The following is a 16,141-nucleotide window of genomic DNA, read 5'->3' as shown; positions in this document are numbered from 1 at the left end:
TTGTTATGAAGCAAATTGAAATTTTCCAATTGTGTGGCAACATAATGCTGGGAAAAACTACTTTGTCTGGTAACACAACACTGGATTAATTAAAATTCACTAGCATTTTATTACCGAACAGCCCCAGCACAAATAAAAGAAACATTGTTTAGGATAAAGTGACTCTGGAAATATATAACAACTAAATACTGGAGGAATCTATTGTTTCCGACAATTGAACACCGGAATAATTCAAATTGTTTAGCAGTATGACGCTGAACTGGCCCATAACACTGAAAAAAACAATGTTACTTCCAGCAAATGGTACCATATCCCTCCAAAACACTTTAATACCATTACAATGCATTACGAACAATAACAAATCCATATGTTCGCCAAAATAAGTTTCCATTGACATAAATATTGAATACAAAATAGATGTGAAACTGTTTAAAATTCTTACAAAAGTATGACAATTCATTACTTGTCCAACCAAGTATCCGGTTTACAAAATATCTACAAAAACTATGCCATTAGGGAAAAGTATATCCCAAATTCTGTATGTCCTAGGCATTCACAAAAACTATGTCATCAAAAAAAAACTAGATCCCAAATTCTGTACGAGCTAGGCTTTCATAAAAACTATGCCATAAAAAAAAAAACTACATCCCAAATATCATGTACGGTTAGCACAAAACTATATCCTAAAATGTATACGAGCTAGACATTATGCAAAATTATGTCATCAAACAAAAAGTAGATCTCAATCCTCATGTACAGTCCATCCTACGACGTTTACGATAGTAGACTTGATGCTCTGTACGTGTCGAAGTAGATCCCAAACTCTGTCCATCAAGAACTTGCAGCATGCGACCAATGGTTTCATACAGCATGTCAGGATGCAAGACACACTCATCACGACCGAGCCTATGGACTGCAGCACCAACATTGAAAGCAGCATCATTACACTGCAAAAAAAGTAATAAAAATCGTACTTAGTGTTTGATTTATGGTGAACCACTTAAAAGTGAAAAAAGTTAATTCACAATTTGCTTACCCACTCAGGATCCATAGTAACATCATTCTCGGGACGTTGTACATGTGGATCAAACTGAGAGTGATGTGTAGGATTTTGAACAACCCGATGCGAAACACGAGCATGCCACTCACGGTATCCTTATACACATTCAAATGGCCGCTGCTGTACAGGCACACTACGAGCATTTATATGTTGCTTACTGAAATGAAAAACATCAATAACTAGATAAATAGTATGTCATGATGGTGCCTTCGCATATACTAGCTAATCAACAATGAAACTCTTGTTTTTACAACGGTCCTTGCAACTCCGTAGAGTAAAAAAATATACTTTTTTGGTCAGTGACTTCATTGAGCAAGACCCTCTGTCGAATCCTCCATTAACTTCCTCTGCCAATCGAAGCTGCCACCACCACCATAAGTGTTCTGGGCCTTCTGGTGAAGCATTAGGTTCAGCAGCTTCGAGGTATTGCTTGATTCAGAATTATCACCATGAAAATATTTATCAAAAAAATAAAAAAGAATTATCACCATGAATGATCTGATAATTCCAAAGAAGCCTCCTCTGTATCGGCAGAACAAATTGACGTTCACAAATAGGTGTTGCTGAATATTCTGGTGATTTTGAAGGAGCCAAGTGATATTCCAGTGATATTTCAGTTTGGTAAAAGTATAGAGGTTTAAAGAGGTTTGACTTCAGAAAGATATTGTAGAGAAAGTGGAGATATTTAGAAGAGGAAATAGAGAAGAAAGGTGAAAAGTTGAGAGAGAATAATGTGTTTCAAGAATATAAAGAAGTTTAGGAAAATAAATTAGAAAGTAAACTAGGAAAAAAGTAAAAAATAACAGGGTGTGGCAACCTTGGTGGTTGTGTTAGTGGGGGATGAGAATATGGTTGGAAGGTGGATTAATGTGATTTAGAATGGATTAATAATGGCAGCGGTGACTAGTGAGTTTGATGGTAGTGTTGATGAGTTGGTGAACTAATTATTGATTTGTGGGAGTCATGATGGTCAGCCTGTGGTAATAGGTGGATAGATGTTCAAGGATTCTACTATTGGTGTATGGTTTGGGGTGGTGCTATAGGGGAGTGCAATGTGGTTGAGATTGGTGCATCATACATACTGTAGGGTTGTCAATTAGGCTAGCTTGAGTGTGAGATCGTCCTGAAGAAGAAACACTGGTACTAGGCATTGGCTTAGCTTGTCACTAGAACATTCCCACTTCCAAAACTCAGCTCATTATCTTATATAAGTTACTTACTAAAAAGTTTGGGGTAACCCAAATCTATGAAACAATGAGACATCTATGAGAGATTCTGATTATAATTTTGAACATAAATTAAGAGAAGTATTAAAAAAAATGGTAATCTTGAACTTAGTTTAATGTAACATTTTTATTATACATGATTCATTTTTAATGTGATGATGGAATGTTTTGTAGAGATGGTGCTCACTTGACTAACCTAGAAATGGTGCTCACTTGACTAACCCACAAAACTCTAACCCAGTAATTCAATTTTTTTCCACAACTATTGATAACCTTCTATGGCATCTCTTTACCCATAGAACCCTAACCCTTTCCACTTAACTATCACTCTCAAAAAAAAGAAAAAAAGAAAAAGAAAAAGACAGTGGGCAAAACAGAGGACCAAAATTTTGATAAAACATAGAATCTGAACTTCAACATTCAAAACTAGCACCAAAAATCACAAACCCAATTAAATTCCAAGATCTAAACCACCAAAGCTATGTTGGGAATGTGCTATTCTTTGTCTATTTGCAAAAAATGATAACATAGATGATATAAATATATAGATAGATACACATATCTATGTCCATCAATATAGAGAGAGAAAAAAGAGGTTTCTCACTTACCTTTGGCAAATGAGAAGAGTGAGTTCAATTGTCCACGCCGTCCGAACGCCTCTACGCTGGTGTTGTCTACTCTTCTTCCCCGCGTTGTTCTCTTTTCCCTCCAAAGGTATGGATGTAAAGAGATGGGTTTTGAAGAGTTTTTTATCATAGGGTTTGTTTTGGTACTATATTAGGTGTAATGAGAATTCAATTTTTTTTTAAGTGATGTAATGAGATGGAGGGTGTAAGGAGGTAAAAGAGTGGTGTAAGTAGAATCACCCCCAACTTTTTTATGATTCTTTTGTTAATTGAAATTTTACCCTTGGGTGAAATTACTACAAAGTACTCAATTCTTTGGACTCCTACCTTTCTCTAATTCCCACCTTTGTTTAATCCACGTTCTGCTCCCCAACCTAATCAGAAAAAACACCACCATCCATGTGCCCTGCTGCTCTGCCACCACCCTTCACTGCTAATAGCCTCACCACTGGCCTTCCTTACCACCGACAACACATTCCTTTGCCTCCACGACCACCCTAACACCACCACAGCAGACAGAAAAGGGGGTTTGAGATTAGTCATTGGAGATCAAGGATGGGATTACTTTGGATATTAGGTGAAGTGTTCAAGAAAATTTTACTCTTGTTGGGCTTCAAAGAAAGCAAAGGTCCAAACCTATGTGATTTCAAATTATATTCCCTATTTCTAAATCAAGTAGTTGTGAATATATTCTGTAAACCTTATTTATTTTATAAAGTCATGATTTAAAAAAAAAAAATTCACAATAAATTTTTGAGTTTGTGTTTTGAATTTCAGAAAGTGTTTTCAAAGCTTAAATTTCAGCACAGTGAGTTTCATAAAAGAGCTTAAAGGTCTAAGGGGTCCATAGAATAGAAATATTCTTCTTTTTCCTTTTATATTTACTTAGTTATTATTAGAAGAGAGAAAAAGTAGGGCGGGTAGCTTTGAAGGTCCCATTTCTCACGTTTACCGTTGACCCCAGACTTCACTCTTTCAAAATTCTTGAACAGCGAACAATCAATTTCGATATTCACAATAAAAAAGTATTGAATTCTTTTTCGGATAGACTTTAAAAGGAGAAGGAAGGCATTACTGTTTAGAAAATAAACAGAGCTGCTAGGTAGCTCAGACATTCCCTAGGTCGGATGGCTTGAGGTATTAAAACGACGTCATTTTGGTACGTTCTTTTTTGTTCCCCCTTTTTCTTTCTTCCCTCTCCTGTTTTCCTTCATCTACTCTCTCTCTCCTCTATTCACACCCAAAACCAAACAGGTCCTCTTATCCCTCTTGAAGCAGCTCAGGCTCATGAAATCGCTTATCCCTCTCATCTTCTTGCTCCCTCTCATCCTCGCGCTCCTCATCACATTAACAGTTACAGAGATAGAGAGAGATCTCAGATCTACTAGAGAGGGAAAAAAAAAAGAAGAGCAAAATAGCAAAATAGCAAAACTATTTTGCAGAACAAAGAAACAGTTGGGCTGGTTTGATTTGTTTGTTTAATGATAAAATGGTGTAATTGAAGAGGAAATGTGGGATCACAATTTAGAAAGAGATACTATGTACAGTTGTGATGGTTTGATTCTCTCTCTGTCATTCTTCTCTCTCTCTCTCTCCTCTATTCAAAACCCATTAACAATTGCAGAGATAGTTAAAAACAATGCTTGAATAATGATAACATAGCCAGCTGGCCAAAAAACCATTTGGCCAGCCAAGTTTTTTAATTAGAGGGTTGGCAATTCATGATTATGGACACCAAGCACAGTAATGACCCAAAGCCACAACCACAAATCAAAATCAAACCCAAATCTGTTGAATTAGAGTGTTTGAATGCTTTTTTGTTTCGATGAATAGCGATAGAGATGAGAGGAAAGGAAACAGATAGAGAAGATAGAGATAAAATTTCACTTTTCGGGCCACTAGAGCCTCAAGAATTCGAGTTACGACGCATTTTTGGAAAACAAAATGGATTCTATCCTGTTGAACAAAAGCCTTCATTTGGAATGTAGATTGGCTTTTTGACTTTTTGATTATTTTAGCTTTGGGTTAAAAAATCTAGTTTGTGATAGGTTTTTTGACTTTTTTGACTTTTGTGAGAGAAAAAATGAAAAGATTATAATTTAAGTGTGACATTTTATTTTATTAACTTTTCAACCTATTTTGTCATTTTGTGACTAAAATAGTCAAAAAAAAAAAAACCATACCAAACATAGCCTTAATTGGAGAGCAATTCTTAGGCTTTGTTTTTTGGATCCATCTTGCTAATTCAAAGGGGAATGACTGAAAAATCTTACTATAAATATGGTTGCATTATAAATCCTCGTCTGTTTACTACTCTAAAAAGGCATATTCACTTTTAATTGTTATCACAAAACTCTATTTTTATTTTTTAGCAATATTTTTATAAAAAGTATCACTAATTATTATTTTTTAACGATAGTTTAAAAAATTTGTCATAAAAAAATATCATTAATTATTATTTTTAGTAACAAATTTAGAGAAACGCTATTAATTATGAATTTTTAAGACTTTTTAACCTATACAAATAATTATAAGACTAAAAGGTTTACAAATTATTATTGTAACAACACTAATTCTTTTAAAACATAAGGAAATGAGTGAGAGCATTAATTAGTGCTATCATTAATGATGTGGCAGTGGGCCCCATCAGGAATGATTTGATGTTTTGGTCTTGGTGTTGTATTTTTTTTCTTTTTTTATTGAGTGCCATGTCATTAGTGGTCTTTTTAGAGTTCCAAAATTAATGGTCTCTATCATTGTTGTACAAAATTAGTAGTCTCTGCACATATACTATACAAAGAGACAAGCACACATTATTCAAATGGTTTCTATGATAACATAGCCAGCTGGCCAAAATTAGTGGTCTGACTGGGTAAATTCATCAATTTTATTTGAAAAATGCTTGGGAGTACTAATTAGTGCTCCCACTAATTAGGTGGAAGTGGGTCCCGTCATTAATGATGTGATGTTTTGATCTTGGAATTGTATTTTTTTTATTATTTTTTTATTTTTTTAATATATTAGTGCTATTAGTGGTGATGTTTTTAGTGGGATGAATCATTGTTGATTTTATTTTGGGTGTTTTGAGATGTGTCAACCAATGAATTGTGTGTTGAGCATTGTCCTAGAAACACCTAATGATTAACATTTGTGTCCATCGAATCGAAAAAACCACTAATCGCGCAGTACTGTCTCTGCCAGCTCCTCTTCTTCCACCTCACTCTGGTTCTAGATCTCGCTCTCTCTCTCTCTCTCTCCATTACAACTACTCTGCACATATACTATACAAAGAGACAAGCACACATTATACGTACATAATAAACACAACATATAGAATAGTGTATAGAAATGTCTTCGGACGACGAAGGTGGAGGAGGAGAGGAGTACCTGTTCAAGGTGGTGATAATTGGCGACTCAGCGGTGGGCAAATCGAATTTGCTCTCTCGCTATGCTCGCAACGAGTTCAACTCCCACTCCAAGGCCACCATTGGTGTCGAATTCCAGACTCAGGGCTTGGAAATCGAGGGCAAACAAGTCAAGGCCCAGATTTGGGACACCGCAGGCCAAGAGCGCTTCCGCGCCGTCACCTCCGCCTACTACCGCGGCGCCGTCGGTGCCCTAATCGTCTATGACATCACCCGCCGCACCACCTTCGACAGCATTGCCCGCTGGCTTGATGAACTCAATAGTGAGTTTTTTAACCAAATCTTCGTCTGCTTTACATTTGATTGATTTAGTTAATTTTTTTGATTGATTGATTGATTCAGTAACAATGGTGGTTAGTGTTAGAATAATATATGATTATTTGCGTTATTAGTTTGTAATTATTTTATGTCTTAGGACTTCCTTGTAATTACCATCTTCATTAATATAAATAGGAAATGATTTCTTAAACATTCCCTAGTCTAATCTGATATTCTCTAAAATTTACATGGTATCAAAGCTAATCCTAAACCCTAAATTCCTCTAAGCATACAGTACCCACTGGAGCCACCAACCCACTGCCGGAGCCAACCTAGCCGAATCACATTCGGATCATCGTTATTGTTGGCTTCGTTGGCTTCATTCGTGTCACACCTAAGGGGTTTCGGCTCCCTAGGGTTCGAAACTCACCTGGTGTGATGAACGTGGACCACTGAATCATCCTCGGCTTATCGTCGTCGTCTGTGCTAGCTTCGTCGACCACTGGATGACTCAGCCGACAACTCCTCAGCCATCATTGACTCAGCTGACTGCCTTGCCCCTTCCGCCATCCTACCTCGCTTCTCTTGACTGCTCGACTCTCCCTCTGCTTCACTTCTCTTGTCGTCTTCCTCTTTCTGTCTGTCTCGTTTTTCCGTCTCTCACTCTTGAGTTGTTTGTTTGTTTTAAAAAAAAAAGTATGAGTTGTTAATTCTTTACTGTCATAGTGGTTGTTTGTTTTTTCTTCCACCACCACCACCACCACCTTCCAGGCTTGTGATTGACATTAGTTTTGTTGCGGGTTCGATAGTACAGTATCTATGGCAAATTCTACCGATGTGTCCACTACTTCTCAGACACCTAGGAGTGAGAGTTTCCCTATACCTACTACTATGACTGATAACCCCAACCCTAGTCTTAAAAGCACCACCTCTCTTTAATGGTCAGAATTATCTTTCGTGGTCGCAAAGTTTGATTATGTTTTTGAAGAGTAGAGGGAAGATGGGGTATGTGAATGGCAAGATACAGGCATCCAACACAACTGACCCGGGTTATGACCAATGGGAGATTACCAACTCTTTGATTATGGGTTGGCTTATTCATTCGATAGTACTAGACATTGGCGAGGGCTACTTGTCTATGGAGACTGCCCAAGATGTTTGGGATGTTGTGGCTACCACCTATTCCCGTAAAGGGAATTTCTCCCAGGCATTTGAGTTACGCCGCTCTATTGAGAGCTCTATTCAAGGGGAGCAGACAGTTCTTCAGTACTTCATCTTCCTCACCAACAGTTAGAAACGCCTTGATCACCTGCAGGACTATAAGCCTGTATGCACTGCTGATTCTGTCGGGTACAAGAAGTTCATTGCACAGGAAATGGTCTTCAAGGTTCTGGCCGGTCTCAATGTGGAGTATGATCCGGTTCGAAGTCGGGTTCTGAGTATGGATACTCTTCCTACACTTCAGGAGGCATTTGTCTATGTCCAGAATGAGGAGAGTCGCCGGCCTACTATGATATCCCCTGTCTTTACTGACTGCTCAGCATTACTGTCTACCTCTCGAGATGGCCTCAGCCTGACTCCCATTCCTCCGTCTGCCGCCAAGGAGCTTGTATTCTTTGATTACTGTAAGAAGCCGCGGCATACTCGTGAGACCTGTTGAAAGCTTCATGGGACTCCATCCGGGGGTCGAGGTGATCGGTCTGGTTCTAGAGAAGGTCGGTCAAGCCAGTCTAAAGGACGTGGCTCCTATCCCCGGGCTCATCAGTCGAGTGCCGTTGATACACTTGATTCTAATTCTGCTTCCGTTAGCCAGGCTTCTGATGATCTCTCTGGCATGACTACTCATGAGCTTGAGGATGTTCTGCGTCAATTGCTGGACCGCCGGTCTTCTACTGCTTTCAGTACATCTTCCTCGTCATTTGCCCGCCCAGGTAACTTAGCCTCTTCTCCTTGTGTTTTCCTGTCTCAAAAGACTTTGCCTTGGATTATTGATTCCGGTGCCTCAGATCATATGTCTGGCTCCTCTGATCTTTCTCTGCCTATAAGCCCTCTTCAGGTCAGGACAAAGTTAGGATTGCAGATGGTACTGTCTCTTCTATTTCTGGAAAAGGTTTAGTCCATGTCACTCTTACTTTACCTCTCTCTTCTGTTCTCCATGTTCCCAATTTTTCTGTTCACTTACTATCCTTAAGTCGTATTACAAAAGATTTCAATTGTAGTGTGACATTTTTTCCTGATCATTGTCTTTTTTAGGATCTTGTCACGAGGAGGACGATTGGCAGTGGTAGTGCAGAAAATGGTCTCCACTTCCTGGATCAACCGAACAAGCATGCTCACTCTTCCACCATACATCCTCCTACCACTGATGATATATGGCTGTGGCATCGGCGTCTTGGACATCCTTCTTTTTATTTACTTAAGCATTTATTTCCATCTGTTTTTTCAAACAATAATGTGTGTGACTTTCTTTGTGAGTCTTGTCTGCTTGGCAAACAACACAGAGCTTCTTTTGCTCCCAGTTTTAATAAAAGTTTAGTTCCTTTCTCATTAATGCATTCTGATGTTTGGGGTCTATCTCGTGTTGTGTCTGTGAAAGGTCATCGCTGGTTTGTTACATTTATTGATTGATTTTCTCGTACTACTTGGGTGTATCTCATGAAAGACAAGAGTGAGTTTTTCTTTGTGTTCCGCAATTTTCATAAGATGATTTGTACTCAGTTTGGGGCCACTGTCAAAATATTCCGTTCTGATAATGGGGGTGAGTACATAGATTCTGGATTAGGGCAATATTTTTCTACTCATGGCATTATCCATCAGACTTTTTGCACCAATACCCCTTAACAAAATGGGGTGGCGGAACGCAAGAATCGCTATCTTCTTGACATGGCTCGGTGCATGTGTTTTTTTATGAGTGTGTCTCGGTCTTACTGGGGCGACGCTGTTCTCACTGTTGCCCATCTTATTAATCGTCTTCTTACTCAGGTCTTGCAAAAACAAGCTCCTCTTCAAGTCCTCCTAGATTCCCAGTCCTTGTTTTCTATTCCTCCTAAAATATTTGGTTGTGTCTGTTTTGTCCATAATCACCCTCCTACTCGTGGTAAGTTAGACCCTCGCTCCCTCAAATGTGTTTTCCTTGGGTACTCTCTTACTCAAAAAGGGTATAAGTGTTATCACCTCCTTCTCGTAAGTGGTTTGTGTCCATGAATGTCACATTCTTTGAGTCCCAGTCCTATTTCTTGTCCTCTCCAGTGTTACAGTCCTCCCTTCAGGGGGAGCCTTGGTGTGAAGTGATTCATGTGATTCTTATGGTGGAACCAGTTGTTCTTACACCACCATCTCATACTGGGACTGCAGAACCCAATGTCACCAAGGATAGGAAAGGGCAAGTTTATGTCAGGGACAAAGACAGACAGAAAATTAATTATATACAAGAGACCACTTCTGTTTCTCCACTGTCATCTCCTGCTTCTGATGAGAGTCCAGGTAACTTTGAATCTCTTAAGTCCATTGATCATGATGTTCCGATTGCCAAGAGAAAGGGTGTGAGGTCTTTTACTTAATATCTTATCTCAAATTTTGTGTCCTACTCTCATTTGTCATCCTCATATAAAACGTTTGTGTCCAATATTTTCTCTGCTAGCATTTCTAACCATTTTCAGGATGCTCTTGCTACCTCTGAGTTGAAACTTGCCATGATTGAGGAAATGAAAGCACTTAGGAAGAATGGTACTTGGGAATTGACTAAGTTACCTAAGGGCAAATGACCTGTGGGATGCAAATGGGTGTATACTGTGAAACACAAAGCGGATGGTTCTATTGAGCGTTACAAGACTAGACTTGTAGCAAAAGGGTTCACTCAGACATATGGCGTTAACTATCAGGAGACCTTTGCACCCGTGGCCAAGATGAATTCAGTCAGAGTGCTTCTATCTTTAGCAGCTAATCTAGATTGGCCACTTCATCAGTTTGATGTAAAAAATGCCTTTCTCCATGGTGACCTCGCAGAAGAGGTATATATTAACATTCCTCCTGGTTTTGAGGATCATCAGGCAGAAGGCAAAGTATGTAGGCTTCGGAAGTCATTATATGGTCTCAAGCAGTCTCCGAGAGCTTGGTTTGAGAGATTCACTCAGTCTATGCTTAAATATGGCTTCAAACAAAGTCAGGCAGATCACACCTTGTTTGTAAAACATTTCTCACTTTGTAAGACTACAGCACTCATTGTTTATGTAGATGACATAGTTCTTACTGGTGATGATAGTGAGGAAATTCCTCTGTTGAAGAAATATTTAGCCCATGAGTTTGAGATCAAAGACTTGGGGAACTTGAAGTATTTTCTAGGATTGAAGTTGCTCGCTCCAAGGATGGGATATTTATCTCACAGAGGAAGTACATGCTTGATTTGTTGAAGGAAACCGGGATGCTTAGCTGCAAGGCCTATGACACTCCACTAGAACCCAATCAGAAACTGGGGGATGATGAAAGAGGAGCAACGGTTGACAGGGGGAGCTATCAGCGATTAGTGGGTAAACTCATTTACCTATCTCACTCTCGTCCTGATATTGCTGTTGCTGTCAGTGTGGTTAGCCAGTTTATGCATGCTCCTCGTCAGATTCACTTCGAGGTTGTCATGCGAATTTTGAGGTACTTGAAGTCTGCTCCTGGTAAAGGTCTTTATTTTTCAAGATATGATTATCTTCGTGTAGAAGCCTATACAGATGCTGACTGGGTTGGATCAGTGACTGATAGGAGATCGACTTTAGGGTATTGCACCTTTGTTGGAGGCAACTTAGTTACTTGGAGGAGTAAGAAACAGAATGTGGTTGCCAGGTCGAGTGCAGAAGCTGAGTTTAGAGCTATGACACAAGAGGTGTGCGAGCTCTTATGGATCAGGTTATTGTTGAGTGATCTAGGTATTGATCAAACGGACTTCATGCGGTTGTACTGTGATAATAAGGCCGCTGTCAACATTGCTCACAATCTGGTTCAACACAACAGGACAAAACATGTTGAGATTGATCGCCGCTTCATTAAGGAGAAACTCACTAGTGGCACAATATGTACTCCCTTTGTGCAGTCTGGTGAACAACTTGCTGACATTCTCACCAAAGGAGTTAGGAGTAAGCCATTTCATGACATCTTAGGCAAGCTGGGCGTGAGAGATATCTTCGCACCAGCTTGAGGGGGAGTGTTAGAATAATATATGATTATTTGGGTTATTAGTTTGTAATTATTTTATGCCTTAGGACTTCCTTATAATTATTATCTTCATTAATATAAATAGGGAATGATATCCTAATCATTCCCTAATCTAATATTCTCTAAAATTTACAGTTAGGACTTGCAGATCTGACACTTTTTGTCATGGTTGTTAACCTTTTTGATGATATGATATGATCAAACCTAATCATAGCCAGCTTATTAAACCCTTTATCTTGAAGCCTGATCTTGTGCCTTTCTACGTTTTTTTGGTCAAAAGGCAATTGGTCTAAGTTTGTCAAGAAATTGGATCCTAAAGTTCCACCTTGAGGTCCTCTTTGTATTCTTGAAGTGGTTAAATGATTTACTTCCAGTATTATGGGTAGTATTATGGGTTGTTTGGTGCAACTTATATGAATTGCTTTTATATATATATATATATATATATTTAAAAAAAAATATTTTGAGAGTATGTTTGATGTGACACCCTATTAGGCAAAGTAGAATAAAGGCTTAGAATAGAATAGAATCAACCCGAGGAAATATATCCATGTAGCTGACCCCAACTAATTGGAATAAATGGCTTTTTTAGTTGAGTTGTATGTAATGTAATCTAAAATTGTACATTTCATTCAACCCAAGGAAAAGATTACAAGATGCCTATGACACTTGGACAACAACATTTCCCTAAACTGAACCAATCAAGAGCAGAAAGAATTGGTCATGTTAATAGTGATGGAAACCACATGTAGTTTCTCCCTTCCACACCATCATCAAACATTTTTTTCCCTCTCTTTTTTGAGTTGCTGAAAGTCTTGATTGATAATGGAGTTGTTTTACACATTATCTTCCATTTGACATCCAACTTGATAGCCAGCTCATCCACATGAAAGAGGTGAAAACATCTGTTGGTCAACCACCCAATGAATCCCATAAGATCATCCCTGTTGTCAGTGCCCCAGCAAAAATAGATGAAAGTATGGAAGGTAAGAAATAGAGGCAAAAATTGTATGATTTTTCTTTGTCCTCTGGTTAACCACCCAATTGATTTTTCTTTGATATGATGTGTCTTTCCTTCAAGTGTTCTGGAATTATTGCTATCTTGGAGGGTACCTAGAGTTGGCAGGAGAAGGAGGAGGGCTTGTTGTTTGGGCCCATTGGCATTGACATGGAGCATTTGGAGGCAGCGCAATAGGAAACTTTTGACGGAGTAGCACTCCTATCTTTTGTTTTGAAGAGTATAATTTTGACCCCACTTGTTTGGGACACAAGGCCTAGTTTGGTTTGGTTTTATAGAATTTTGACCATTTTTTTATAGTTGGCTCTCGGGTGGTGCTGATCCATCCTTGAACCAATTTTTGGATTTTGTAAATCATTTTGAGTAGATTGATGTATAGGTGTTTTGGCTTTTGCTCTTTTGCATTGTATACAAGCAACACCCCCTTAATGCTTCTTTGATGATATAATACATATAAAAATAAAAATAAAATAAAATAAAGTATGTAGAATAATTATAAATTCTACTAAAATAAATAATTTATAAGAACAGAGAAGAAAATTGATAATTCAGACAACATTGCAATACTAGTGACCAGTATATCTATGCTATAATATGGTAATGTACAACTAACATCCATTCCTTGTTGATTTTCACATCACACTCAAATCATCCTCTTTACTTACAAAATTACAATGCATAAACTATTCAAGAGAACTATAGTATATAACATTAAATTGTCACAAAAAATAAAGAAACAGTATCTGAAATCAACCAGATTTGAGTACTCCATGGCTGCTAGAATGACACATTGAGACTTGTCCATATATGGAAAGCAAAGATGACTAGAGTTTGCACAAAAGGGAAAAGTTCAGTTAATTGAAGTCCTCTACCTTAATATAAATGAAGTCAATTCTTCTGTAGAGCTTGTAAGTTGTAGGCATTTATTGCATAAATGTGTACCTAATGCCTATGAATTTGTTGTAACGGAGAATCAAAATATGAAATTCCAAGTGATATGAACAGTTTTTCAATGATACCAATATTCATTCATTTTCCTTTTGTTCTATTGATTTTCTGTTTTTTTTTTCTTGTTAACATTTTTGTATCATATTTGATGATGTCCTTGTTAAGGATTTACCTTTTGTTTCTTCCTGATTTTATAGTCCGTGTATATTTGAAGTTGTTGATACCTTACAAACTTTTTGGCTAGTCTGAATCAATTTCTTACTAAAATGTAACACGTCACAAGAAGAAGCATTTAGCTTTTTGTGGACTTTATCAGCACAAGCCAGAGAAAATATGTGCTCTGGCAAACCTTCGTAGAACATTCTCCAATTTAACCTAGACATATCCCTTTTTACATCCATGAGCTGCAATAATATAATTTATCATTTTCAGCTAAATAGACATCTAATTTATCAAGGAGGTTGCTTTCCTTTTTTCGTTTTTCTTTTTTTTTCTCTCTTCTTTATTTATTTATTTATTTAATTCTGATGATAAGAATGATAAATTGACTTTTGAACTTCAAAAATCCAATCTTGCAGCTCATTCTGATACAACCGTGGCAAGGATACTGGTGGGAAACAAATGTGATTTGGAGAATATCAGAACTGTGAGTGTCGAGGAAGGCAAGAGCCTTGCAGAAGCAGAAGGGTTGTTCTTCATGGAGACATCAGCCCTGGATTCGACGAACGTTATAACGGCTTTTGAGATGGTTATTCGAGAGATCTACAACAATGTCAGCAGGAAGGTCTTGAATTCTGAATCTTACAAAGCAGAGTTATCAGTCAACAGGGTGAGCCTCGTTGGTAATGGTACTGAAGGATCTAAACAAAACCCAAGCCACTATTCTTGCTGTTCGAGGTGATTATTTTTGTCAGTTATTTCTCAAATATATGTACAAGTTGAGGTGTTGTTGGTCGTTGATTTGTTAATTCTATTTGGTTGTTTTGTTTCTTTATTCAGTTTTTGATAGATTTTGTCGTATAATTAACAATAAGATTTGGTATTGTGTGTTTTGATATTTGAAATGAAGCTGTTTATTGGCATTGATTCATGAAAATTGGATGAAATCAAAATCTTAATTCCGCACACAACATTTTTTCCTTTAATGGGTCTATAACTGGTCCAAATTATTATGCTTTTATGTATAGTATATCCTTAAATGGGTCTATTACTGGTCAAAATTACTAATAATTCTAGAGATGTTAAAATTTTTACTAAAAATACAAATAGCTCCCACATTATTATGCTTTTATGTATAGTAGATTTAGTCTGGTATATTTCGCTAAGTTTGTTTATATTTTTGGTATGCTAATTTTTTTTTTTTTTTTTTTTCTCCATCCTATTGCAAAATTTTTCATGAAATGTGATATTATTTTTGCTTGATTCTCACTGAAATAATCATTCTAATTTCAAACTTGTGATAAAGGAAAGTACATTGACGGGTATTATTGCACAATTTTAGGATTGATATCGTGTTTTCAAAATACATTTACAAATTTTTTCACGATTAATCAGTTTAAGCTGTGTTTTGAAAACACAATTTCAACAAATCGAAACATAAATAGACGATTTACTAAAATAACTTAAATTTAAAAAAATAAGTTTCAAATTATTGTGACTTGAAAATTTTGAATTACCTTCAATTGGTTAAAAACTCTATCTAGAGGAACCCAAGAGAGAGAGGCATAATTGATTTTAGGTTATAGACAGTAGATAATTGTGAGGTGATGATGTGACCACGTAAAACAAACTAGTCGTAATCCGATGGTCACAGAAGATCCTTCTCACTCATTTCCTCCAATCAAAATCAAATCAATCTTTTGCCATTCTTCAAACCATTCAATAATGTTGTGTTTGGCTGGGGAATTTGAGGAGAGATTTGGAAAGGGAAATGAAAAAGGTAAATAAAATGTAAACAAAATATACCTATATTTCACCTAGTTTTACATATCTTTTCCCTTTCCCTTTTTCTTTTTAAATTCCTCCCTAAATCTCCCAACCAAACACAGTATAAGTATTTTGAGTGGTTGTGGTTCACAGCCAGCAGCAATTACATCACATTATGTAGGTGGAGGGTCACCACCCCTATCTGTATGTGTGTTTGGCTTTCGACATGATTGTGGAGATCTTATTCAGTGGTTCTAGAACATCGTACCTATACTGAATATTGTGATTGGTCCAAAAAAAAGTATAATTTATAATTTTGTATTAAGATGTGAATAATAGAAAATTTGATGTTTAATGATTAATGTGTGGTAAGAGTCCCCTCAACATCTAATAATTTTTCAATTGAGTGAGAAATCAACTCACAACTCAAAACCTAACCCCCATACCACCCACCC

The 16,141-nt window shown here is 37.3% G+C and overlaps 1 protein-coding gene and 1 long non-coding RNA gene across 4 annotated transcripts; both read left to right on the top strand.

The window, feature by feature from the left end:
- The first annotated feature begins 5,993 nt into the window (after positions 1 to 5,993).
- LOC114305344 (ras-related protein RABA5c) lies at positions 5,994 to 14,856 on the top strand. Of its 3 annotated transcripts, XM_082872692.1 has the most exons (3): positions 7,565 to 8,526; positions 8,652 to 8,705; positions 8,849 to 11,921. In XM_082872692.1, the coding sequence occupies exon 3, from the start codon at positions 10,989 to 10,991 to the stop codon at positions 11,775 to 11,777; it is 789 nt and encodes a 262-aa protein (XP_082728818.1). In that variant the 5' UTR covers positions 7,565 to 8,526; positions 8,652 to 8,705; positions 8,849 to 10,988; the 3' UTR covers positions 11,778 to 11,921. The 3 variants fall into 3 exon arrangements, with proteins under 3 accessions (XP_028106223.2, XP_082728817.1, XP_082728818.1); XM_028250422.2 differs by lacking the exons at positions 7,565 to 8,526; positions 8,652 to 8,705; positions 8,849 to 11,921 and adding exons at positions 5,994 to 6,600; positions 14,339 to 14,856; XM_082872691.1 differs by lacking the exons at positions 7,565 to 8,526; positions 8,652 to 8,705 and adding an exon at positions 6,232 to 6,600 and having other exon boundaries at positions 8,849 to 14,856.
- On the top strand, positions 12,642 to 13,305 carry LOC145792140 (uncharacterized). Its single transcript, XR_014331298.1, has 2 exons — positions 12,642 to 12,780; positions 12,876 to 13,305. It is a non-coding gene; the product is annotated as an uncharacterized LOC145792140 (long non-coding RNA).
- Positions 14,857 to 16,141: the final 1,285 nt, after the last annotated feature.

Source organism: Camellia sinensis, chromosome 6 (assembly GCF_055761805.1).
Source record: "Camellia sinensis isolate YWXY chromosome 6, ASM5576180v1, whole genome shotgun sequence".
Lineage (NCBI taxonomy): Eukaryota > Viridiplantae > Streptophyta > Magnoliopsida > Ericales > Theaceae > Camellia > Camellia sinensis.
This window is presented reverse-complemented; position numbering and strand designations above follow the sequence as displayed.

What these genes read in the sequence shown, in the direction of transcription:
- LOC114305344 (XM_082872691.1), top strand. Translation starts at nt 10,989, where the DNA reads ATGCTTGATTTGTTGAAGGAAACCGGGATGCTTAGCTGCAAGGCCTAT.